The sequence below is a fragment of the Telmatherina bonti genome, assembly GCF_933228915.1.
Source record: "Telmatherina bonti genome assembly, chromosome: 3".
NCBI lineage: Eukaryota > Metazoa > Chordata > Actinopteri > Atheriniformes > Telmatherinidae > Telmatherina > Telmatherina bonti.
Genome location: NC_136621.1, coordinates 25221379 through 25248099, shown reverse-complemented (window position 1 = coordinate 25248099; position 26721 = coordinate 25221379). Strand labels below are relative to the sequence as shown.

The window sequence follows — 26721 nt, the reverse complement described above, 5'->3', positions numbered from 1 at the left end:
GAAAATGACAATAAACAATTCTGATGTGGAATTAATAAAGTGACTGCTGTTATCAGTAAGATTCATTGGACAATTTGCATTTTACTTGTCATCCTTTTTTTCTAACTTGACACAGCTGCTAGTATGGCCAGAGCAGTCTCCAGAGGATATCACCATAGTAACTATCACCCCAGACTACCCCAGCTCACGGCATACAGGGTTAGTCAGTGGGCTGAAGAAGTTCACCTGGTATTATGGCTCCACCCTCTGCTTCACTACACCTGGAGATGGCCCCTGCAGTCCACCTATCCTGTTGCAGACACATGAAGACAGTGAGTGAAACTTGCATGCATACACACATGCTAAAACCTGTCAGCCTCATCAGTGGGTAACAGTGAAAGCATGTTTCTAGCTTGTATTTAATCCATTTTTTTCCCTCCACTCGAATACACAGATGAGCCCACAGAAGACAGTAAACATAGTACAACCTTGTACTCCTTGTTGTCTCACTAGTCTTTACTTGCCTTCCACTCCTTTTTTAAAATGTCTTTGTTCTCTGTTTCCCCGCTGCCTCCATCCTGTCCACTGTGTCTTTTTAAAGGGAATTGATTCATATTTTTTCATGCATGCTGGTATTTATAGCTCACTGTTCCATGGATAAACATAATAGCTGCCACTCCCAGTTACAAGAGCACATGCACACAGTCACACCATCAAATAAACACAATAGCCTATAGCCAGACAGACAAGCAATTATTACCAACCAGCAATTATTGAGTGGGAAAAGGATATTAGAAGCCACACACATGCAAACACGTACACACTCATACGCATACCCACAGCAGTGGACGGGTATTGATTGGTTGCTGGAGCGCGTTGCAGGGTTAACGGTGGGTGTAATTCTTGCTTGATGATAGCTTTTTGCATGTGTGTGTGTGTGTGTGTGTGTGTGTGTGTGTGTGTGAGTGTGATTGTGTGTGAGTGTTATTGAATGTCTCAGATGAATAGCTTAATCGCTCTGCAGGGAGAGGGGTTAGAGAGCCATGGATGAAATGAGAAACGACAGGCTTGCTTGCACCTGAGTGTGTGCATCTGTGTGTGAGTGTGTGGGTGTGGAGGGGGCGGGGAGGGCACTGGTCAATGCAGATGTGGTAAGGATGTGGTGTGGAAAGTGGAGACACTGTACGTTTGCCGCGCATTCTGGTGGTCCCAGTGGAAACAAAGCAGCTCTGTAGTTCATCAGGTTGTGAGAGCTGACGGCTTGATGGCTTTAGGTTTCAGCTTTGGTGACTTTATTTTTCATCTCAGATGCTTTTCTGCAAAAATCTGGACTTAAAAATGGATGTTTAATGAACATTTTAAAATGGCTTTTCTGAGAATTTTCACTTTTCACTTTTGAGAGCTGTAGCAGTAACAGAATCACTGAGCTTCTTATGAAGCTAATTCAACTGTTTGACTCCTCACAATGTTTTGCCATGATAGATTTGTTTTGTTTTTCTTTTTTGATTTATACAGAAACCCTTGATATTACTCTTTTCTTTAAAAATGCACTTTGTATTTCTGTAAGCTAAAACGTCTTTTCATTTCTACATTTGTCAGTGATGATATTAACATGGAATAAATATAAATGTCATTTGAATTTCTTGGTTGAAATGTCAGTGTTAATTCTAATGAACGGAATTTATCTGTCATGTCAGATTCATGCTTGAACTCAGATGTGAAAGGCAGCTCCTCCTTTACAACATGGTTGGATGTTTTGAATTTGATCCTAATTTCAGTCTCATCTGTAGACTGATGATCACATCCCTGGCTCATAATGCTGCAGACAGATTTTCTACATGGTTTATGGTGCATGCTACTGTTGTGGTTCACAAGTTTTTCTTGTTGAATGTTTTTGCTGGAGTTCAGAAACTACAGTAGATATTGCGTCAAATGTTCGGCCACACAGAGCAAAGCACATGAAATTCAAATTGTCACAAAATAAAAATTTTTTCAAGGTTTTTTTTTTTTTAAACACAAAACAATTGCACCGTGTATCTAATAGAAATTAGTTGTTTGTGTTTTTCGAAAAACTTGAAAAATTACTGAGGCCACAGTTCTAAGAGGGGGATGAAATGTTCCTTTCTCTACAGTGTGTTTACTTCACACACTGTTCTGCATCTCTTTAAAACCAAATGCCGATTCTACATTTATACCTTGATTGAAAATGCAGTTCAGAAGGTTCCCAATTAATTTCTTTTGAAAAATTAACCAAAGCTTTAAAGGTTGGGCAAAGTGGGAGCGGGAGTAGGGCATCTGCTGAGTAGCAAGGTTAGCACCTGACAGGTTTGTGAATGGGGCTTTGTTAAACATGCGCCATCTCTGAGTGACCTATAATTGCATGAATCACTGTGGTAATGGTAGAAAGTAAGCACACCTCAGGAGAAGGAGGGGAGAGTCTCAGTGACCAATAATTATCTGGAAAATAGAGAACATTTGGAGGTGGGAGGCAGTTTTAAGGGGCTGCATCTGTAGTGTGGACCCACAGAGCACATCTTAAATAATCTGAAATGAGATTACTGCTAACAAAGTTAAAAAGTACATATTCTCTAATGTATTTCTGGTGTACTTTCTTCCTTTCTTTTTTAAGCTCCTGGACCAGTCCGCGACTTGAGCTTCACAGAAATCTTGGACATATCCCTCCGAGTCAGCTGGGCAGAGCCTGAGGACAAGAATGGCATCATCACCGGTTAGGGCATTACAACTTGACAGCATATTTCAAAGACCATAATAACACTTAATAATCCCCTTCATTCACCTTCATTTTTACTCCACAATCAAGAAACTTTTATTCTACCATGTTATTTGCCATTCTGTCAAGATGAGACAAGCTTTAATTAAGTTGGAATTGTGTGATGTTGTGAGAAACTAATATACACACTGATTAGAAATAACATGACCATCATTTTTAATTACGACATATTCTTCTCAGGTGGACAAGTACAATTTTAAAAAGACTAATTAAAGTTAAAAAAAAAACAAAAAAACTTAGAAGCAGTATTATAAGTAGACCCCTAACCCTCCACACTGTCTTCAGCATTCTATATGCAGTATTAAAGCCTTCTCTAACTTCCACAGACACCCTGCTGTGTCTGACATTATGTTTGTGCACAACTGATTCATCATCAGTTAATCCCTTCCGTCTGCAGTTTGTCTTCTCGCATTATCTCAAACATGCCCACATCCCACACAACCCAACACCCAAGGTGTTATTTGTGTGGCTCATCACAAAGCACAAGCCCCCCCCCCCCCCCCCCAGCTGCACGGCTTTGTCAGACAGTCATGCTAGTGAACACAACAAGCTGCTGTGAATTAAGCGATTACCCTGTGATTCATGTCTAAGTCCTTATGATGTGGAATCAAGTTTCCTGTTTATAAGGCACCTTTGCAGCGCCACCACAATCTAAAAGCATGGGGCAACAGTGGCTGTACAGTCAGATTTTACACTCAGATGAGTGGAAAAATGGATATTCAATCAAGGTCACCTTGCACATTTACTCTGTTCTCCTCAACCAGCTTTTCATCCAGATCCTGGTGAGCAAGGAGACAGATGAGGAACCATTCTCTCTCCTCAGGGCTTTATACACAAGTGGCCTCACTCACACACACATTAGAAGGTGGTGGAGTGTGATGCATGGCTGCGAAGATGCAAAGGGACACACAGGGATGTTGTCTGTAGTTACTCCTCCCACTCTCTCTGCTCCTGTTTGGCTCTGTACCTCTCGTTATGTGTGTGTGTTTGCTTGTGTATTTGTGTCGACACACGACTGCCTGTATCTTTATGCACCTTTAACAACCTGGCGTTCGCTCTGCATCCTGCAGGCTACATGCTGTGGTGGGAAGTGCCAAGTGTAGAGTCAAGTCGTGAGGAACGGTCTCTGTCCAACTCTACCCTGCAGTACCAGCTCACAGGCCTAACCTCCACCACCACGTATACTATTCAGGTAGCAGCACTAACCGCTGCAGGACGAGGCGTGGTCACATCCTCCACCATATCCACTGGAGTTCCACCAGGTACTTTAACACAGAAAACCCATGTATACATCAGACTATGATGGTGAATGCTGCAAACTGTTTTCGTCCTGTACGGATGTGCCAGTGTAGCAGAGTAAATATGAGTGATGAGCTCTCACGATGCCATTGTCTTTCCTCAGGCTGATAAGTGGCTGTAACTGTGCATCCATGAATCATCACCCACTCTGCCGACAGATACATTCACATACTCAGTCACACAAAAGACTCAGTCATTTACAGAAACTCAGAGGGAACTCATCATGCAGACAAAAAAAATCGCTTTTGTCTGCATGATGAGTTCATGCGACCGGACTAAAGCCAAGTTGCAGTCATTATTAGTGCTGATTAACTACAAATGGCAACGTGAAGAGGATGCAGCGATGAATATGAGGGAGCATGAGATGTTGAAAGAACAGGACTCAGAAGGGGAGAAGGAATTGAGAAGCATAATTACGGAAGAACAGAAACTGGAAGAACATGCAATCACCAATGAACAGAGGAGCAAAGTCTCTTAGAAATGGACTGAGTAGAAGTATTGGAGAATGGAGGAAAAACCCAGCTCATACAGCAGGATTTTTTGTCCTAACATTTTCTGATGACTAATTTATGAGTAAAAGCAGAAAAAGTGAAAGCAAGATGGATACAGACAGTTCTTAGATTCAGAGGTTATTCATTAATTCATGAAAGCAAAAGACTGAAAGAAAGACGGAGAACTGAAGATTAGGGAGAAGAACTAAAGAATGAACAGAGAGAAAGTGGGAGAGAAAAAGGGAAAGATCCACTAAACATAGACTCTTCCCTGGCTTATTTATTCATGAATTTGTGGAGTTGAGAGAATTTTTGTCATTTATCTAAGCGAGGCAGCTGATATCAACATTTCTGCATTATAACCTTTACAAGTTTGCTGCATGCATTTACAGAAAAGTGGTAGCTCTTAGCTGTAAATCTTCTTGTGATGCAGCTGCTGTGTCAAGAAAATAACTGGACACAATCACATTATACTGTCCTGTAGAAAAACCCACTGGATACTTTACAAAACATGTCTGGCGTGGCTTTGTGTACTGATGTATTACAGCAACTATCATTTGGTGTAACAAATAGGCTTTTCAGACATGAGTTTTGTCATGTACAGCAAATATGGCATTCATAATTCTGCATCAGAAGTAATTGGATTTCAGTCATTCTGAGAGGACTTGCATCATCCAGGACATCAAGTATTAACCAAACAGCAGAGGAAAGTGTTTGAAATGTGGTTCTGCTGCGCTCAGCCTTGTTTTGCTGGAGTTAGGCAGTTTAGAGCAAAGTAGATTGTATCGAATGTTGAATATGTTAGCTTCATTAACAAAAACAAGCTGTCGCATATTTAACTTGTTAACGCATGATTTTAAAAGGCTGTTGTTGAATATGTTGCTTGCCAGAGAAATGCCAATTCAACCTAGCAGCTGTCAATGAAAATATCTGCTTATAGCCAGTAATAAACTCTGTGCAGCATTTATGAGCTTGATTGTTTTAAAAAAAAATCAGGAATAGTAGTTGAGGCTGAAATGTACATCCTAAACAAATAATTATTCTTTTGTTGTTTATTCTCGGTTTTAAAACAATACTAAAAATAAGCCTTTAAAAAAAACTGTCAAGAAGAATTTGTGTTGTTTTCTGTCGAAACCGATTTGGTGCGGCTCTCAGTTGGATTGTGACAGCAAAAGATATCAAATTTTAATTAGTAATGTTTAGCAGCACATGCCAGAGAACAAATCTGTTATATCAGGGATGTTTTAGTCAGAGAATTTTTTTGTACTGTTAGGTAAATCAGATGAGCTCCAATTATTCTTTCCTCTAGTTGCAGATACTTGATTATGTTGCTGAGGATGACAGGTGTTGTCTAATTATCTATCCCGAGCAACTTGTCTTCACTAAAAAAAAAAAAAGAAGCTTTTATTAGTTGGCATTTCTACATATTTAGTCAGGATGAAAATAACTGTAGATAGAAATATTTAAAACGTAAAAATCTGACAAGTTAATGTAGATTAGTAACATTAGTGTTTTTTGTAGCAGGGATGTGGCCTGAACTGTCTAGATTGCTAGATTTTAAGTCTAAGGCTGTGTCCAAATGTCCACTCTGACTCCTTATTTACTACATAGGGTTAAACTATATAGCACACTACATAGTGTACTCACTCTGTTGGTGATTAAGATGCAAAGCTCACTATTTTCTCCTCATCGCTGATCACATGACTACCGACTGTCACCACGACAGCCAAATCCAATCCAAACTCATACGAAAAAATTTTACTTTATTATATTGTGTTTTATCTTTTCTTTGTTGCATATTTATTCAACAAATAATTAAATAAATTGAATGATCTATAGCTTTTTTTTTTCTTACCCTGCTTTGACTTTTGTGTCATTTGCACCGCTTTGAGCTCCTGCCCACAATGCCTTGTGGTCTATATTGACCTAGCGACCGTGGATGCACACTACTTTTCAAGATGCATTGTGGGTAATTTTGAGTGCCCTGTTTTTTTCTCTCTTGATATTTGGACATCCCTAGAAAATGGTGTGAGCGCTATCTAGGGCACTGTGTAGGGAATAAGGTGGGCTCTTCATGTTTTGTCATTTTTGAATTACATCACAGTGCATGTTGTGCCGCTCAGGCTACCACTGCTGGTCAGCTAAACTGCACGCTTTCTGTGTCATTATTGCCTGTAGATGGAACAAAGTCAGAATAAGGATGGATCAAACGTAATTTCACAGCTCTGCTGCATATTTCTACATTTATAGACCTTAGGATGAATATAGTGGACAAGATATTTTTAGTCATTTGTTGTTGACCTTGGAGAAAAGAGAATTAACTACAACTATCACAGTCTTGATTTAAATGAACTTCTCTTATTTATATATTTTTATAGCTGTACATGATTTGCTCAAATGAATAAAACACTAGAGGCAATTTTCTTGGCTCAATCCCACTCAAACATTTCTTCTTTTTTTGTGCTTGTAAGTCAATCCTGGCAACATAATTTTCTTCCCTTTTTCTTATCTTTCTAAACCGTGTTCCTGAAAGTGTATTACAGATAAGCCTCATTGTATTTTAACAATATTTTGAACATTCCTATTCACGCTTTTCTGCTTCATTGAAAAAAATTCTGTTGTAATTTTTTTTATTTTGTTTGATGTTCCCTGCCAGAATAATTTCTTGCATTGTGATGCCTTTGTCCGTCTTGAACAAAACAGTGGTGTCTGTAAATATATATGCTTTGCACATGTTGCGATAGCAGAGATGCGTTTCTTCTCAAAGACTTTGCAAATTCCAATTGAAGTATTAAAAATGCAATAGACAGGCTTTGTAAATAACATGATTAGGAGTGTAATACACCTACTGATTTTGCTTTGTAAATATTTCATATACCTGTGTGAGTATGAAAACTACAAAGTTGACAAGTGGCCTGCAGGTGCACACTGGAAAATAGCTTTGTTTTTATGAGGTTATTTGTTGCTTTAGTGTGAAGCACAATGCTCTCTCCTCTATTCGCAGAGCTTCCCGGTGCTCCTTCTAACTTGGTGATCGCCAACATTAGCCCTCGAACAGCAACGCTTCGCTTCCACCCAGGTCCAGATGGCAAGACTGCCATATCAAAATGGATAGTGGAAGGACAGGTCCGTGCCTGTGCACATTTTTGCCAATGGTGAAACTGGACTGTTTTACAATATACTGGCTATTAAACAGGTGGTGAAGGAGGATGGAAAGGAGGGGGCGTGGAAAGTTGTCTACCAGAAAGACAACCAGCCAGATGCGGAGACACTGGAAATCCCCAACCTTACTCCATTCACTCAGTACAGGTGAGCAGCAGACACACTCAGCATTAACAGGAACACACTCAAGCACGCGCACACCAACTTACACACGTCTTGCTCTTTGCCAGTTTCTGCTGTATTGCAAGGCTCAGGTTAAGTTCGATAAATCACACAGACACACAGAGAGACAGTTCCATCTGAGACTTTTCTGTTTGTCAGCACCTTCACAGCTGCAGCATGCAGATCCTTATTACCCTCCCGCAACTCACTAAGAGGGAAGGAGAGGGGAGAGGGATGAGGGCAGGGGAGAAGAAAGTTGATGAGAAAGCCAGAGGGGCAGCTAAGAGTATTAAAGAGAAGAAGAGAAAAGGCATTATAGACGAGCAGAAAAGGAAAGAGGCGTGGAGAGAGAAGTGCCTGTAATCCCTCCTGAAGAGTTGTGACGAGGTTACATTTTGTGATGCATCTCCACTTAGCTCAGCAGCAGCTCTTCCTCTTCTTTGTCCCGCTCCTTCTATAGCTATGTGTACGTCTATCTTCAGTGTCAGTCTGTCTGTCTTTGCCTTCTTCTTGCCTCCAGTATCTCTGCATTCATCTGTAGTGGGACTCTGGTGTGTATGCACACATCATACACTCAAAGGGATTATGTTGTCACAGGCAACACCACTGGGACGTTAGATGAAGTGATGCACTTGTCTGTATTTCTTATCCCCTGTTTTAAGTCCCTCTTTACACCCTGCTCTCTATCTCCCAACACAGGGAAACAACAGTCAGATGTAGTCTCTCACATGCACTCTGCACGCTCACACATTTTATCACTCACCACCACACTGCAGCATGGCTGCATTCAGAAGCAGCAAATATAACAAACACTCCCTCATGGTTGTATGATTGTGCATGTTTGAGTTTATTCCCGTTACTGACGGGATGTTCTTTGCCCTCAGACAAACATTCTCCGCTCATGTGAAACAAATAGCAGAAACATCAAAAACCCTACTTGATGGAAAGCACATATACGTATATAAGCAGATATACCGCAATCAAAGGTTTCTTTGTTGGGTTATTTTTAATACTTTGAGGCCTATTTATCTGCTTCCACACTGCATGTGGCTGCTTTGTTTAAATATTGCTTCCACTTATTATGCAGAGTATTTGAAAATATTTTAAACAGTATATCAAACAAAAGCCTGTCATGTGGCACCAACAACACAAAACTGGACACTTTCCCATATCCAGTTTAAGAGCATTCTGTGTGCCATCTGCATGGTCAGTCTTTCAATTTGATATTTGCAGCTATTATTTGCAATAAAGCTAGATTTTTGGGGGATTATGACACCAAGAGAAACCAACCAATCAGGCTATAAGATATGTATTTGTGGTCAAGGTGCTGTTGTTTTGGAACAATCTGCATCCTGCACTGATAGTTATGGATTTTCCCAGGGGATTTATCTGCTTTATGTTGGTTGTAATTAGCAGCTATGGCGCGGAAGAAGTTAAAGTTTTACCTAAGTTTAAGATTAGTTATAAGAAAGGTGACTGAAGAATTATTCTTCTCTGACAGAAGAGCTAAGGGCAAGCCAAGGGCTTTTGTCCTAAAAAAAAAAGATGTTTTCATTTCTCTTCCTGTTGGTTTTGGCTGAGTTTTATTCTCTCATTGGCTCCATTTCATTGATGTGATTGGTTGAATCTAGCTCATGACAGACGGTAATAGACAGATGGCTCATCCAATCGCACGCCAATTATGTTTTGAAAGTGCCTTCTCCCAACAGTTTTCAATGATATCTTCTGTTAAAGTTCTGTGGAACAAACCATCTAAGAGATCGTGTTTCCATTTAAACAACCAGACATTTAACAACTATGAAGAGAAAAAGCAAGAAAATAAACAAGAACTGAGTACCCAGAGTAGCAAGAGATAAAAAAAAAGGAAAGATAAACATTACCATGAAAAGAAGTGATAATGAAGGCAGAAACACTCGTGGTTTTAGTGGATTATTGTTTACATTCCCCCCCAGCTGGGAACAGACTGCATGGCAGAGTCAGAAGCTTGTCTTCTTTAATTACACTTGACACAGTCTGAGCACTCTCATTAATCATTAAAACCTTATAAAAGTGGTGATTAAATGATAGCTGACCTTGTACATTTTGTATTTTTCCTTCCTCATTGGGTAGATAAGGACTGCTTTACATGTATAAATTTAAATTTATGTAGTAGTGAAAAGGATTAAAAGAAACTTGATTTTTTTTTTTTTTTTGAAGCACTTTAGTCAGTATTGTTTTTTTTAAAGTGCTCTTTAAATAAACTGAACTTGATCTTAATCTTGAACCAATGAGTTTAAATATATGAATAGCTTTTAAAAGCTGAATGCACCACTATAAACAGCCACAGTTTTTTGGTAAGTAGATTTAAACATCACCATGCCTACTACCTTGGGCTGAATCATGGTGTGATGGGTCACACTGTTGCCTCACAGCAAGAAGATTTCTTGTTTAAACCTCTACTGGGGATTTTTACATTCACACTGTGCATGCATGAGCTCTTTCTCTGTGCTGCAGCTTCCTGACCTGGAATAAAAAATGCCTGTTTAAATGTAATTGGTATTTTTCAAACCTCTCTAGGAGTGGTTGTTTGTCTCTCTGTGTAGTCCCTGTGATGGACGGATGACTTGTCCAGAGTGTACTTTGCCTGTTGCCTCATAGCAGCAGGGATAGTTTCCAGCTGCCCTACATTGGAATATCCTGGTATTGATGATGGATAGATGGTTACCATGGTGGTTTAACGTGTAAGTATTATAACATGTTCTTTTTTCTTTTTAAACACCAGGTTCAGGATGCAGCAGGTGAACATTGTCGGCTCCAGTCCCATGAGTGCACCTTCGAGGCTGATTCAAACCTTACAGGCAGCCCCTGACACACACCCCTCCAGCCTCAGCCTGGTGTCTGCTACACAGACCAGCCTAAGATTCAGCTGGAAGGTACTGAAACCAGTATACAACTCTATGAAACCAATAACCCTTTTTCTGCTCCTTGTAATTTGACTGGGATCTTTTTTGTTCCTTTGCCTAGCCTTTTTGTTGTTTTACGCTCATTTTCACATCAGTCCACGTGTGAGCGTTCACTAACCAGCAGCAGGATTGAACAGGTTGAGTAGCTGACAGCCTATAATCTGTGTCTCCCCTGTTTATCAGTGCTAACGCTAATTTGTCACATTTCCCATTCACCGTTTTGGACCACTACCAGCACAAACTGCAATGTAATTTTCTCTTCAATGTCTTCTCTCTTTTTCCTCTTGTTCCTGCTCATCATCCCTCCCTCTCTTCTTCCATCTCTCTTTTACTTCCCCTTCCACACTTCTATTGTAGCATAAATGGAGAGCAGAGCATTTTCCATTTAAGAGTTGGAATGAGAAAAAGAGCCTGTCAAATCAGACACAGACACTGAGAGCTACCAGTGCAGCGTGCTAATGGGATTTCACCTGTTTGTTAGCACCAAACCTTAGCTATGCTAGTTTTCAGCTGTAATGAAACCATCACAATGGTTTTAGCTAAGGCTATTATTCTAAGCTGCATATTAAGAGCAATAAAGCTAATGTGACATTCTGTATTATGGGTCCTAAACACTAAGCTGTGCTAAATCACTTGGCCATTTAAAATGACAGGGTGTCTCACTTCCTTATCGTTCGCACAGCATAGAGCAACCTCTCAAGTGTTGGTTTAAATTATCTGTGGAGCTATGTACTGTGAACAAACTGACCTTTTAGATTTATATGATTTGGGGGCTATGAATTGTGGAAATAATGAATGATCACATTTTGGTTCTGAAACTTTGTAGGGAAGATTAAATCACAAAGGAAAATATGAAGAGAAGGAGAGGAATTAAGATGGAAGTAATGGGTGACCGTGACAGAAAAGGAGAAACGTAAAGAAGGATCATGAGTTGAAATGTCAAAAGGTGGAATGAAAGCAAGTGTTTTATTTATGCCAATTTATGCATCGTCGCGGCATTCTCAGACCACTGAGAACTTTAAACAAGCGTGTCATCCACAAAGAAGACATAGACTTGTTCTTAGATGCTTTAGACATGTTTACAAGCCTGCCCTCTCTACAAGGTTTTTTTTTTTTTAAATCTTTTAAAAGGCAGGAATTCGCGATCGGTTGCAATTTTTTTTTTTCCACACCAACATGTTGGCTGCACCAAAGTATCACATTTCAAAACACAGTTTCCTTATGCATTAGGAATGACAACACATGCAACAGACAAATATAGATTTATAGATTTGCTTTGGTTGAGTTTCTACTATTTGTTTTACAAGTTATTTTTCCTTCTACAGTACATCACAGCGGACAGCTTTTTTCATCACTTACATTGCAAAGATTTGTTTTCATCGTCTACGATAAAGATTTTAATGATGAATTATATTACTACTGCACTAAATGGCTGACTGCTGAATAGTATTTATTTTTTAGTTATAGTCCAAAGATTTTTTTTTTTCTGTTATTGTTATATTATTGGCTTAGTTTCAAAGCCCGTAATGGTTTAAACTTTGAAAGTTGTGAAATGAAAAAACCTTTTTCTGAGGAAAAACAGCAATTGTTGCCTTTCATGTTGCATTTTACACCGTTGTTTTAATTGTTTAAAAACAAAAAAGTATGATCATTAGAGTACTCAATTACTCGTAGAAATAATCGAAAGAGTACCTGATTCCAAAAGTACTCGATAGTTGCAGCTCTAATATACACCAATATACATTTTAATTAAGTAATGTACCTTCTACAGCTTTTAAAGCAAGCTGACAATTGTTGTGGCACCCATTTTAAGATGTGAGGCAGTGACAGAGCCAGCGCATGCACCTGATAAATTAAAACCTCCAGTTGAATCTGATAGTCAGCAGTTTTACTAATAGGCAACCAGGACATAATCTTAATTTCCTCATAAAAGTAATCATTATAGTAAGAAGACACTGTTGTAGTAAATTTTAATTATTAAAGCCCACATCATTTACTCATATATATATATATATATATATATATATATATATATATATATATATATATATATATATATATATATACTCATATATATACATACAGTAATGGTGAATCCAGACAACAGGCTAGAAGCACAAGCACTGCATTTTCTCCACTGCTCTAAAAGAAAATGGTATGACAAATGTACATTATAATCAGAAGGCAAGGCAAATTTATTAGTGTGGCACATTTAATGTATACGCCAATTCTTTACATAAAAACATTAAAAAGCATTACTGCATGGTGCAGGAACCATTTAAAACAAACTTTAAATTAAAGAAATCAAATGAAAAGAAGAATAAATTAAGTAAATGCAATGCATGAAATAAAAGTTACAATATGAGAAATTAATAGTTATTTTGATAAAAGACGGGAAATAAAAGTTTTTAACCATTTATTTAGAGCAGCTGGGTTTTCAGACCTGCAGTTTTTATGGGAGTTTGTTCCACATGCAAGGAGCATAAAAACTGAACGCTGCCTCTCCATGTTTAGTTCTGACTCCAGAACAAAACATAGATTTGACCTTGATGACCTGAGGGATTTCATTGGTTAATAACCAGAAGATCCTAAATGCACTTTGGTCCTAAATCACTCAGTGCTCTATCTGCTAACAGCAGAATGAAGTCAAGTCCTTGACAGTATTCTGGACTAACGGCAGCTGTCTGATGGAGTTTTTAGAAAGACCTGTAAGGACGGCATTGCAGCAGTCTAGTCTAACAAAGATAAATGCACACATTTTTCTAAATCCTTCTGAGACATTAGTCCACAGAGACATATTTACAATCTGTAAAATATCTGACGCCATTATCCAAAACCAAGCTTATCCCCATGTCGGCTGCAAGCAATTCTAATTCATGAAGCACATCTTATCTAATGAAGAAGACAGAGCCATGTCGTCCGGACAGTCTTTTATTAGTGTTGATGTTTTTTGTTGGTCATTTCTTGTAGCAAGTTTACATTTTATGTTTTATTTATTTTATTATAGACAATTGAAGACACAGTTACATTTAAAGCTCTGGTAAAATAATTTTCCAAAATATTTGAGAAAAAAACAGAATAGTAAGTAGTTAATAGTTTTCTGAGTTATTAGGTACATTTATAATGCTGTAACTCCATTTCTTAGTTACATTTTTACTCAATGGATAAATCTTCACTTAATCAAAATCTAAATGAGTGGTTAACAGGTGAAAAGCCGTTCTCGTCTGCCAGACATAAAAGATGTTCACACAGGTTATGATTGGCAGTGATTTTATATATAAAATTGAAGAATCAAAATGAATGATGGTAAACCTACTAAATCCAATAACAGAAAATCTGCATGGAGTTTGTTCCTGAAAGCTGTGTAGATATCTTCTAAGCCATCATGGATTTACTTTTTACTCTTATATTAATGAATTTTGTGTGTGTGTGTGTGTAATTTGCTTAAGTCATTTACAGAATAGTGATAAGACCCTGGCACATGGCAGAAGTTACAATTACAATAATGAAAATAGTAATGAAGCAGAATGCATCTCCCGAATGTGATTTTCTTCCCCACTGTGTCTCTTTGTTACCATCCAGCCTCTCTCAGAGTCTGAGTACAACAGCAGTCCAGAGGCGGTGGGCTACCGGCTGCGTGTATGGAGGGCAGATGGGCAGGGAGAGGACAGGACTAAGGATGTAGAGGGTGGCGGGAACACCAGTGAGACCACAACAGAGAACCTTAGTCCCTGGACCCAATACCAAGTGCAGATACAAGCATTCAACTCCATTGGACCAGGACCGTGGAGCCATTCTGTTGCAGCACACACTGCCGAATCTGGTACGAGCGCAGACCTCATTCACTCCTCTTTCCTGTTTCCAAGTACCCAACAGAGATGCCTGAGAAACATTGCACTGGATGGGCTTAAGAAGGCAGATGGATGAGAAATAAAGTGCTCCAATTACCTCGCTGTGACTTCTCTCATCCTGCCACCCCTCTCTGCCCTCTACTCGCTCCCTCTATTTCAGAGAGGGGAGATTGATGGAGAGAGGGAGGGGAAGATGATTGAGGTAAAATCGAAGATTGGTTCAGAGTGTAGAAGTAGCACTGAACGGTGTATGTGTGTGTGTGTGTGTGTGTGTGTGTGCTTTTTATTTGTGTGTGTGTCTTCTTTAGTTCCATCTGGATCTCCGGTGAACGTGACTGCTGAGGCAGTGAGTTCCTCCAGGATCATACTCACCTGGTCTGCACTTCCTCAGGCGCAAAGAAATGGAATCATTCTTGGTTATAAGGTGAATAAAACACAAAGAGATGCAAAGTCTGACTCTAACATTCTCACTTGACCCTTCTACCCATTATCACTTCCTCCAGCACCCTCATTCGCTCACACGCACAGATGCACACAGACATGCAAACAAAAATCTGATAGAAGATTTATATGATGTAATATTCTGTAACTCTTCCAGACTGTTCCTTATACACTATTGCTTTTAAAACCACCCTGCTGCTATAATTATGTTTAGAGGCATGTGTGTAATAATGTGCATGCTTATTACAGAGGTTTACTGTTCTCATAAAACAGCCGTCTGTGTCATGTTGTAGGTGAAACAATGGCTGGATTATTTAGTGGTGAAAAATGAACAATAATCCATAAAGCCTGTCAGTTTTAGAAGGTGCATTATCTGTAATTCAAAAGCATAAACTGCATTTTTGGCAGGATGCTGTGAGGTTTTGTTTGCCTATTCACGTTGTGCATATGCTTTGGAGGTTTCAACATCAGTATTTAAGTCCAGCCTTCCCTCCCACTTAAGGAACACATCCTGCAGTCTATTCACACTCGCCACGATAAAGCTCACCCCTTTCTTGTTTTTACAACATAAGGCAGAGAAGTCTGTCATGTTGCAAGCCCAGATGGAAATGTACTTGACATGTTGAGATGTGCAGGTCTGTAAGTATGCATTTGCCCTGCAGCCGTTTATTCCAGATTAAAAATCAAGGGGAAACGTGTCACAAATGTTCCTTTTTTTATGTAAGAGACCCTCCACATGCTTTAAACAGGAAAATTTGCCAATGAACACTCATACTAATAGACAGTATTTTCTGTTATAAATGTGGCATTGAATATACCTCTTAATCTCCACCCAAACACAGCAGTGCAAAGATTTAAAAGGGAGGGAATCTATCCTAGGTTTCATGGACACGGTTGTGTTAAAATGCGCAAACGAAAACAAGCTGTGGCTGGGTGATATAAACCAGTTCTCCCTCTTTTTTCCCTTTTTTTGAGAATGTATAAAATCCAGGTCATATCATCCACCATGCCCAAAGCACATCACAACACACATCTGTGTGCTTTCTTGTGCCTTCCTGTGGATAACACCAAGCAGCATGTCTACCATATTAATAAATGGGAAGTGGCTGCCAGCAGCAGCTCCATTACACTTTCCATCTCCCAGTAGAAGTTGAATAGTTCCCCCTGCTTCCTGCTGTGCATGCCTTGTGTCTGTTTTCATTGTTAGACATTTAAACTTGACATTTTCCTCAAGTTGTTTTTAGGGTGTAACACTCTAGTTCGATTTCACGAACAAGAATAAATGCCATTTTATTTTCTCAACTTTGTTGCCTCCGTTAAAGTTTATTAATATTTAATATTTAGCACTGCAGCAGAATCTCATTAAAAAAAACTACAGTTATAACCTGGTTATAACCTCTCTGTGTCCATATTTACATCACTCTGATTGCCCCGACTAACATGTTCCATTGAAAACCTGACAACAATAAATGTGTTTATTATTGGTGAGTCTGTAATAGAGCAGATTTTTGCAAACCTTTGCCTAAAGTTGAGTTGATCATTTATGATGGTGTAATTTTAACCGGTAACTAATTTTCTTGCAAATACTACTGTGATCAGTGTTGATTAACCCCTTGGTTTAAGAACTGATTTTAACATTTGGATACTAATATGCCGCGACCCTGAATTGGATTAAGCGGTTAGGAAAATGAATGAATGAATGGAGGCTAATATGTTTGTGGTCATGTTTATTTTGTACATATTTTGTTTACCTCTGTTTGCTGATGACTTGTCCCAGTAGGGTGCTACTCTGTTCTGGTGCTACAAACACACATTTTCCAAATGTAGCCTGTTTGTGCTTGGTTATTCATCATTTCATGCTCTTTATGTTGAATTCTGTTGTTATCACCCCACTTCTGAGTCAAGTAAACTCTCAATCAACCAGAATTTAACCAATAGTAGCATCATCTCTGAAACCTAAGCACCGTTGGCTGTATGGATGACAGAAGGCAAACCCATTTGCATTATTTGGCTTCATATCCAGAGTCCTTGTCTCTTCATGGATAAGAGCAGTGTGGATGTAGTGAAGATGTACTACAACCATGAAAGCCTCTTTTGAACTCAGTCTCTCTTAAACTGTATTTAATTGGTATCTTTTTTTTGCTAATGTTGTTCAATGTAAGGATTTAAAATATTTTATCCTAATTTACATTTTACATTTAGATGTTGGTACTTGTATTCTTTGCTATGAATGTGGAGTTTGGACCTTTGCTTTAATGCTGCCACAGCTCTCAAAGTGTACAGCACATCTGCTGGAGGAATGGACCATCACTGTCTAGAGCTCTATTGGCTACATAAGCCTGAAAGACCCTTGTTTCTATTTTGTCTTTTGATACAGTTTTACTACAAAATGAAGACTATCTGTAACCTCAACATTAAGTCTCAAAAGATAGATAAACGTTTCAAATAGAAGACAAATGAGACAGCAGTGAGATTGACAGGCTCCTGTATAATTTATCTGTTTTATTGTACAATGTCTCCTTACCTATGTGGATTGTCATGCACCATTGTTTTTGCCACTATACCCAGGTGTTGTACAGTGAGAAAGACTCGGAAGCACCTCCTATTGTTCAGCTCACAAGAGGAGAGGGAAGTTTATCGCTACTCCTGAAGGATCTCCAAAAATATTCAATGTACAAGCTGCAAGTGCAGGCCTACACACGGATAGGTGATGGCCCACCCAGCAACCCCATTCTGCTCAGAACCAAAGAAGATGGTAGGAGCTCTTTCTCTGTCTCTGTCTGATTGCTGGCTTTTGTCCAATAGTTTGTTCAACACATTTGCCGTTGCAGGTCTCCAGCTGTTCCTCACCTCTTCACACTCTGCTGTCAGCACTGACACACTGTATCTGGGTATATGTGTGAATGTGCAGCTTTAAATATAAAGATCCGGTTGCCACTGCAGACTTTTCAGGGTGACACAACCTGGTGTCAGAATTATAAACCATAAATGCACAAGAGCATATGCAATAACACACATTAGGCTACAAACACACATGCAGAAAGGCTCAGAAGCCTGCACACTCACACACAATCACAATCATCCTCTCTCAAGCAGAGTCACGTTTGAAAAGTTTTTCTCATTTCAAGATGAAACAAGAATGGGGAAGTCAATTCCCGGTGATGTATAATGAACCTCCATACAGTCCGTCACACACCTACACACACTGTACGCCCACAAGTGCACATACACACAGTTGGCATGTATTTGCTGATGTGGAACATGTACTTTTATCAGGAAAAAAGGCAAAGTATGTGTGAGCTTGAAAGAAAATTACGTATTCTGTACTGTGTCCTTTGGAAATGCATCTTCAAACATGGAAGGCATTTAGTGGACGTCTGTGAGTGTTTGTGTTAAACTTACTCATTGCAGACTATAAGAGCCAGATGCTGAGACGTAGGCATTCTCATTACAGTAATGAAGGAGTTCCTTTGAGTAGCTCCTTCTGCTGCTTTTTCAGACTGTATTTTGATATGGTTTCATTTTCCTGCCAACTCCTTTCTTTGCTTTCTTTTCCAGTACCAGGCCCCCCACTCCGTATGGTATTTCCAGAGGTTCGATTGACATCAGTTAGAGTGGTATGGCAGCCACCTGCTTTCCCCAACGGCATCATATTAGGTACGAAAACAAACACTAACATATACAAGTGAGCAGAGTAATTGCTGAAGAAAGACGTTCAGCTTATAGATGGAATGATTTAGCAGTTTTAACATGTATAGGCACACACACACACACACACACACACACACACTCACAGAATCACAGAAATTTAGTTCTGATCTTTCAAGAGAGGGAAGGAAGTAAAAAGCATAAAATGAAAAAGCTGATTCTATGTCGTGCTTTCAAACAGGGGTCAGCTCTCTGTTCTCTCTACTCCTGAAATTTCTGGGAGTTGATATAAGTTTGAGTGTATGTGTGTTACTTGTGAAACCAGTAAGTGGGAAAAGGGCTGTTGCAATGCTGAAGACAGTTTTGCAAATGCACAAATAGGCTTATTTATAAACATGTTTATATTTCTGAATATCACTGGGCTGTAAATCTGCAAAGCACAGCGATGCAGGGTGAAGCAGATTGGACAGGTGAGAGGAATGTGTGAGCTGCTGACACAGGGAGGAAGGAGAGAAAAGGAAAAAGATGTATAGAGGTTAGAGGAGGGACAGGAGAGCGAAAGTCTGTTTGTGTGGGTGTGTGTGTGTGTGTGTGTGTGTGTTGGTGAGAGAGTGTGTCTGTGTGCGTGTGAGAGTGTGTGTGCACTGAACAGGAGGAAGAGGTGGTATTTGTCCTCTCAGTAGGGGAGAGAGTTGAACAGGACGGTTTGAGTGATGTGTGACTGTATTGTATTGGAGGAAGGACATTTAGTGCAACACAAGTGTGTGACAGAGGGATGAGTTGGGGGGGGGGGGGGGGGGGGGGGGGGGGCAAATCCTTATTTTGATTGTACTGACATACACAAACATGCAGACCTGCTGTGTCCTTGTTCAGTGTGGGGTGTGTTTGTGGGTGTGTGTGTCAATGCACATACAAGTAACTGGAGCACACTGGTTTCTTTAGTCCTCATGACTTCCTGGGTTTTCCAGCCATGGAGGACTGACCCAGAAGGTGGACAGAGGAGAAACAATAACACAGAAGGTGCACAATCCAATTTGGCACAGTGCAGCGAGGCATTTGTATTCCATCACAACTCCTCTATGAATATTATACACACAAATCTGAGCTTCCCAGGTGCAAATACAAGCTGCAGCCCAATTCTGTGTTAATTATAATCAAATTTCCTTGCAGCGCATCCATACAGTGAAATCACAAAATAGCAACCACGGTTAAAATTTGTGAAGTAAATCATCACCTTCAGTGTGAAACTGTCACACACCTGCATGAAAAATGTTCTAAAAACATAGTGTATGTAATATAATGAGTAGAAATAGTTTGCTGTTACATTTACAATGTTGTTTAATGTATGTGGGAGAAAAACGACAAGGATGACTGTGTTGTAAATGTGTGATGTTCAACACAAAATATAATGAAAATATCACAAATAAGATCCATTATATAGTTATTAAAAATCAGATTATGATTTTGATGTTCCACTTACATCAATTAAAATAAACAGCAAATGAAACAATCCATTAAACACCTAAACAACTACATAATAACCAAATCAAAGAAGACCTCAGTGTGTAGAAAGCTTTTATGTTTAGTTGTATTTGGTTTCCTCTTTGTGATTCATTCATTAATGCCAAGTGCAATCAGCCTGCAAGCTGGGGTGATGGTAGCGGGAGGAGGGGGGTCCTTCTTCTTGTTTCAGAGCCTCATTGGGAATCTTTTTAGTAGAAACTATAGAAAAAACTTAGTATCTGCATGTGTAAATTGTTTTGCTACATGCTATTAATTTACAGATAAGTGATAAAAACAAGTCCCCTCAACTAGTGAGCGACTTAAAATAAGAAATGTAAAGCAAGAAAAAACCACCTTTTTTTCTTTTCTCCGCTGCAGTATTTGGTTTCGACACTTGTTAAGAGCTCACAAGACACTTAACACATACCTCTGATCCAAGTTATTTGACACACACTGATTTTACATCGTAGAGTTACTTTTTTATTAATAAAGATGAGTCTGTGCAGCCTCTCGAAACCCTTGAAGAAAACCAGTTTGATACAGCAGCATTATATTCTGAATACTTATATCTAGGAAACAATACAGATCATGCTTTATGTTACATCTTGTTGATAAAAGGAATGTTTTCATTAACATAACACAATTGAGAGAAACCATTTCCAAATGATATTTATTCAGCACAAAAAAATGCTGTGCTATGACCCAATTGTTCATTTGTGAATTATGATCTAGCTGTTATCCTATAATCTTCCTTTCACTGCATTCACATTAACATGCAATCAGACTATCTGATGAGATTATCACCCACAAAACCAGATTAGGAGCTCCTGAGCACAGTATTATCCTGACAGTCCTGGAGTGACCTAATCACATTGGCTTATGTGCATGTTTATACCAGATTGTAGATGCACAGTGGGTGTGTGAGAATGTGTGTATGTGGTGTACAATACAATCCTCATAATAAGAGCCTTTGTGAGTGGCCAGTGGTCTGTGGAAGGCTTGGACAAGGATCAGTGGTTTGGGTGTGTGTGTGTACGTGTTGAGGGATGTTAGTGTTATTACATGGCCTACTGCACTGCAGACAGAGAAACAGGCACAAGCTATGTACACCATGGGTCACTACCAAGGTTACAGAAGTAAAAGGCTCTATGTTCATATCATGTCACAGCAAGACTGTATAGAGCTTGAATTTGTGTGGTTGTGCATGTAGTTTTTCTGTTTCATAGTTGTGGGGGGGGGGGGGGGGGGGCTAATATTAAGACTTTGTTTTCAGTTTGTTCTTACTTTATTTCCATGAATAATTTAGTTCCTCTAGTTTTTTATTCCTCTGGCCGGAATTTAACAAAAATTTCCACTGTCTGTCTGTCTATCCTTCTGTCCCTGATCAGGCTATCAGATATCCTACCGTCTTGACAGCAGGAACCCTCTGCAGTGGATCACAGTGGAGGTGGGCTCCAATGCTCGCCAGTTCACTGTCACAGGACTTTCCTCAGAGCAGACTTATGTATTCCGGCTCACCTCTCGCACTGCTGTGGGTTGGGGTGAACACCAGGAAGCCTTGGTAGTTACCACCGAACGCAGAGGTAGAGAAGACACACACACACACACACACCTAATCGATGCGCACTATTTCATTTGTCTTCCACATGTGTATCAGGTAACAGTGAGGACCCAGAAATTCAGCCACACACAGGAGTGGTTTAAAAGAAAACAGGTTTTATTGTGAAGGAGGATGACGGTGAGTTGAGGGCTTTGGAGTCACAGTCTGATCTTGGGGGAAGAGGAGAGCTGAAAGCAAGTCTAGAGTCCAAAAAGCAGGCAATGGTCAGAAAACAGGCAGGGTACCTAACAGAATGGATAATAAAGGCTGGCTGGTTCAAAAACAAAGCAGGGGTCAGTGTTCCAATATCAGAAGATGCAAGAGAGGTCTGTTGTAGGCAAGACAAGAGGGATACTCCAGGCCATGCACTAGTAGGCCCCCTTAGAAAACTGTAGAGTGCTGGACTTGAACTAGGCAAAGGGACAGTTGGTAATCTGGCAGAGAGGAAGAGACTGGAGAGAGTAGTAGTGGTGTGAACACACGAAACCATGTAGCAATTAGGAAAACCCAGGTGGGCTAAATCAAACTGATGAACATAGAAATGGCACAGCAGGAACCATGGCAACATGACCCACTTCCGCCCATGTTGCCCCACAAATATTGTGCATATTTTTAGGATCTTTGATGTTTAGTCAAACACTGAGAGCAACCACTGGAGATGATAACTGAGCTACTCCAGTGACAACACACCAAACTCAAGAATAAATGTAAGAATTACACATTTATGAACATTAAGAAGCAGTACTCTCTCGCCCAATGATTGCTGGGAGAGGCTCCAGCTTCCCCGCAACTCTTAATTTAACTAAGCCATCAGGAACACGAATGAATGAAGAAGCAGTACCCTCTGCTTTTTTGACATTCAGTGTTTTAACATCTCCAAGCATGAAAATCTATATACAGCAAGAAAGTTTAACAGAAGCCAGCGTTGCCACAAATCTGAGCCTTTCAACCAGAAAGGGCAGTAAAACATGGCCACTGAGCTTGGTATGAAGTTACTTCATGATAACAGCTGCACTTCACAACGTGCCAAGTCCAGGGCTTGGATTCAGGCTCACTGATGGGGCTTAGTACTGAAACAGGCTCACAATGGATGTTGTTAGTTGTACCTGTGCTTTCCTTCCTATGCTGAGTCAAAATATCTGCAGTGAAAAAGACCCACAGGGACACATCTTTTGTTATGTTTGCAGTGAACAGTATGTGGTTGATGGTTTGCTGATGGTGTTGCTTGTAGTTTCAGCAAGTAAGATATCAAATCTGTGTGTCGGTGTGTGTGTGTGTGTGTGTGTCATTGAAGACAGGTAGAGTAGAAACTTTTTACCTCTTGAAACTGAATGATGTTACACTGAACAATGACAACCTATTCTGAGTTAGTTTTTCTAACATGATACCTCTTTGTAGTGCGGGATGATTCAGCAATAATAAAACTGTATAAGCTTCAACTCATTGATGACCAATAATTAAAATCATGCAACTTAACTGTTCAAACAGAAATCATACACGCGTGACAAAGAATTAGAGTGATGCACATGGAAATACTGTTTTAAATAAGACTTATTAAACCAGGATTTTTTTTCTTTCACTTTAAGAGAGAGAAACTTTAATAATGCCACTGATTTTTTTTTCCCATGAGGTTTTCAAATTGTGCCACTTGAAAGGTTTTCTGTAAGAGAAAGCCTTAATGACCAGAAATAATTTTTGTCTGCTCTTTTCTCTCACATAGGTGAGCACAAATTGGCAAATTTTTCATGATGAAAGTAGCTGGAAAGACTAAGTGAAGTTTGAAAGATTTTGAAAATGTTACAATCACAGCAGATGTGCAGTGTTTTATAGGAAGTTCTGACAAGGATATGAGAAAAGTCAACAGTATCTTCAAGCATGAGCAAAAAAAAAACTAACAGAGTATAAACAACTAAGTGTTGGTGGTTGGATCTGGACAGCCCGTTGGTAATAGGTACTGATTACAACATGATAGAAAGTATGACCTTTTGAATTCAGGGGGATTTTAAATGTACAGAAGAAGGCAAAATGGCATTTGGGCACTCCTATGGACTTTGTCATGAAGGTTTCAGCCTTCTTCCCAATCTGGCCATCTTCTAATACCACTGGGATTTATTATGGAAAAGCCCTGTTAGTTGCAGACTGTGAAGATAAGACAATTTCTTCCAAAAATCACACTGCAAGTCTTAAAGTCCCATCAATAAGGCATCAGTTTTATCTTCTAAACCAAAATAGTTACGACTGATCAACATCTGTCATTACACAGTAATCATGTATTTTAGGAAAGAAAGCATGCTGTTGAGTTCCTTTAAATATTTGTCTAATTTTAGCAGACAGTGGCCTCACCAGAAAGTAAAAGCAGCAACAACAGGAAGATTTTAGAAGCATAAAGTCAAACACTCACAATAACAGCCAGTACCTGTGGTGAGATCTATGAGGCTGAGCAGTGACTGCAACTCTCCTGCTGGTTTTGGCTTTAAAAACCTGAGGTTGAAGATATTTACCCTTCAGTGTGGCCACTTGCAGCCAATGACTAATTTATAAGTATAAATTGAGCAAATAGTCTCATAACTTTTTCTAGCAATTTATAAACAAAAGTTTAGTTTCTGATTCAGAGATCATGATGATTTGATCTAGTTTCTGTGTTCCTGCTTCAGTCACTAGCCTATTTTTTCTTTTCAGAAAATATCACGAATCATTTGCAGACCATTTTTTCTCACCTAGTTAAGATGAAAGCTGTGTCCTAATTCAGGATCTGCACAGTTCAAAGTGTGGATTCGTCGGCTATGTACGTCATACTGGTGCGCCAAGTGTGGTCCCAGTTGAAAGGCCCCTTCAAATCCATTCTTCAAATCCACACTTTGTTTGGTTCCAGATTAGCTCAAAACGAAGGCTACAAGCGATGCATCCTTCATGGCCTCCTTTCTCCCAGAATTCATTGCACGCCTGAATGAAAAGAATGAGCAGCCGTAGAGTGGCGGCAAGTAAGTGGAAGGAGAGAGCTTCCCTGCTCTCTTTGCCCGAGGAGAGCTCATCTGGGCTGCCTTCTACACATGTTTGTAATTTAGACACACTGGTAAATGAAAATAAATAAAATTCAAATTACTGGCACCATTTTCTGTCATTTAAAAAATATTTTTTTTTTTTTTTTTTATGACAGAATGGGATCACCAATTAGATAAACAAGGCATCTGCAATTGCTAGGCAACAGAGGACTGGAGCACTATGGGTAATTCTCGTACACTAGGTAGGCCATTTCACTTCACGAACGGAAAGCAAACTTCGGGGAGTGCAGACTACATAGAACACTATGCTGTGTAGTCTGCCCCCTTAGAAGAGTGTAGACCCTGCATTAGGACACAGCTAAGTCTAAAATGTTTCTGTTTTCAGATGCCTGCCTGCCATTTTTATGTGTTTATGTATGGACAAGGTAACTGAGTTGTTATTTTGAATGCTCCTAAATGACCAAATGTCCATTATCCTTGATTTATTGAAGGTAAATGTGACTTACAACATTGCTGCTAAATTTTAACATCAACTAAATACTAAGTACCTCTGTGGGTACCATTTTCATTGCCTACATCCTGCAAACCTCAGAGTTTTATGCAGATTGTTCTCTGGCGAGCCCTCAGGTGCAATCCTTCAGCAGCCAGCATAACCCAAAGGAAAGTACATGAACAATTACTCTCACTGTGATGCTAGTTGCCTTTGTAAGGGCAAGGTTAAAAAAAAAAAGTGTTTGTTTCTGGCTTTATATTTACTACTAAATAAAAGTCACAAACAACTAAGAGTGTTTTGTGACATGCTATTCTCTTAAAGAATGTTGTCGTAAATTTGTGACAAACCATTTCTGGCCTGGGTTTATTTTATTTTATTTTATCTAACAATTTTATTTATTTATTTGCTTTTATTTACTCATATTTATAAATTTATTTCTTGTTATTTATTATTTATTATATATCTGTATTTGATAATTGTTATTGATTTTTTTTTATATTTAATTGTATTTCTTCAAGTCTTTCTTTTGTGTTTTTCCAGAGTTTTTCCTTTATTTAGTTTTTATATTATTGTAAATTAATGAAAGTGTTTTTTTAATGAAAGAGGTTTTTTTTCCCAACATAATTTTTCTTAAATTTTTCTTAAAGTTCTGTTGCTGTCAACATCATTCTATTCTTTATTTGCTGGCAAGGGTCTTGTTCCAGTTTATTAATAAATCTATAATCCGTTTTGGATGAGGCAAGTGTATGTACACAGCACGCGTCATGCATCAGGCAGCCCAGTGTGATCTATATGATCAGCAGAAACAGATGAGAGAATTTATAAAGTGCGTTGCATATGATGCAAAAAAAATTAACATCAGGAAATGAATCATGATCCTAATTGCAGTTGTCATTGCCATCATCATCACATTACATTAATGAAAAAATAAATAAAAACTCCCCTGTGTCCTTAAAGCTGTGGCAAATAAAAGTTTTAAACCTAAATTAAAAGAACTAAAGATTTGGAACATGATTTTAGGTTTTCTGTTGGTTTTGTTCTGAAACATGAAATTCTCTTTGTTTAGTTTGAACTCTTGGTGTGAAAAGCAAACTTGACCCCAATGATTTTAGAATTCTCAGTGGCTGATATGGCATTAGCAGGTCAGATACCAGGACTTTTTATCTTTACAAGGGTCACAGTCTTGCAAGCTTTGAATGTATCCCAGTATCAACACACCTGACTCAAATTAACCATCATTGTGTGTCTGTATCTGTTGAATCCGTTTCATTTGGGTCATGTGTGTTGAAGCAGTGATACGTTGAAAACCTGCAAGACTGTGGTAACAGTGGAACCAAGTTGCACTTGTCTTAGTGAT

At 39.1% G+C, this 26721-nt stretch overlaps 1 protein-coding gene across 1 annotated transcript in view; it reads left to right on the top strand.

Moving 5' to 3' along the window:
* The window catches only part of LOC306774736 (protein sidekick-1-like), a gene marked incomplete at its 3' end in the record, with an annotated part of 268973 nt that overhangs the window by 216613 nt on the left and 25639 nt on the right, over positions 1-26721 (top strand). Inside the window, exons 20-30 of the mRNA XM_079264893.1 lie at positions 116-311; positions 2609-2707; positions 3841-4032; positions 7565-7686; positions 7757-7869; positions 10646-10796; positions 14409-14649; positions 14986-15101; positions 17687-17873; positions 18677-18775; positions 21658-21852. Of these exons, the coding sequence (XP_079121019.1) occupies positions 116-311; positions 2609-2707; positions 3841-4032; positions 7565-7686; positions 7757-7869; positions 10646-10796; positions 14409-14649; positions 14986-15101; positions 17687-17873; positions 18677-18775; positions 21658-21852 (1711 nt within the window). The remainder of the gene's footprint in view (positions 1-115; positions 312-2608; positions 2708-3840; positions 4033-7564; positions 7687-7756; positions 7870-10645; positions 10797-14408; positions 14650-14985; positions 15102-17686; positions 17874-18676; positions 18776-21657; positions 21853-26721) is intronic.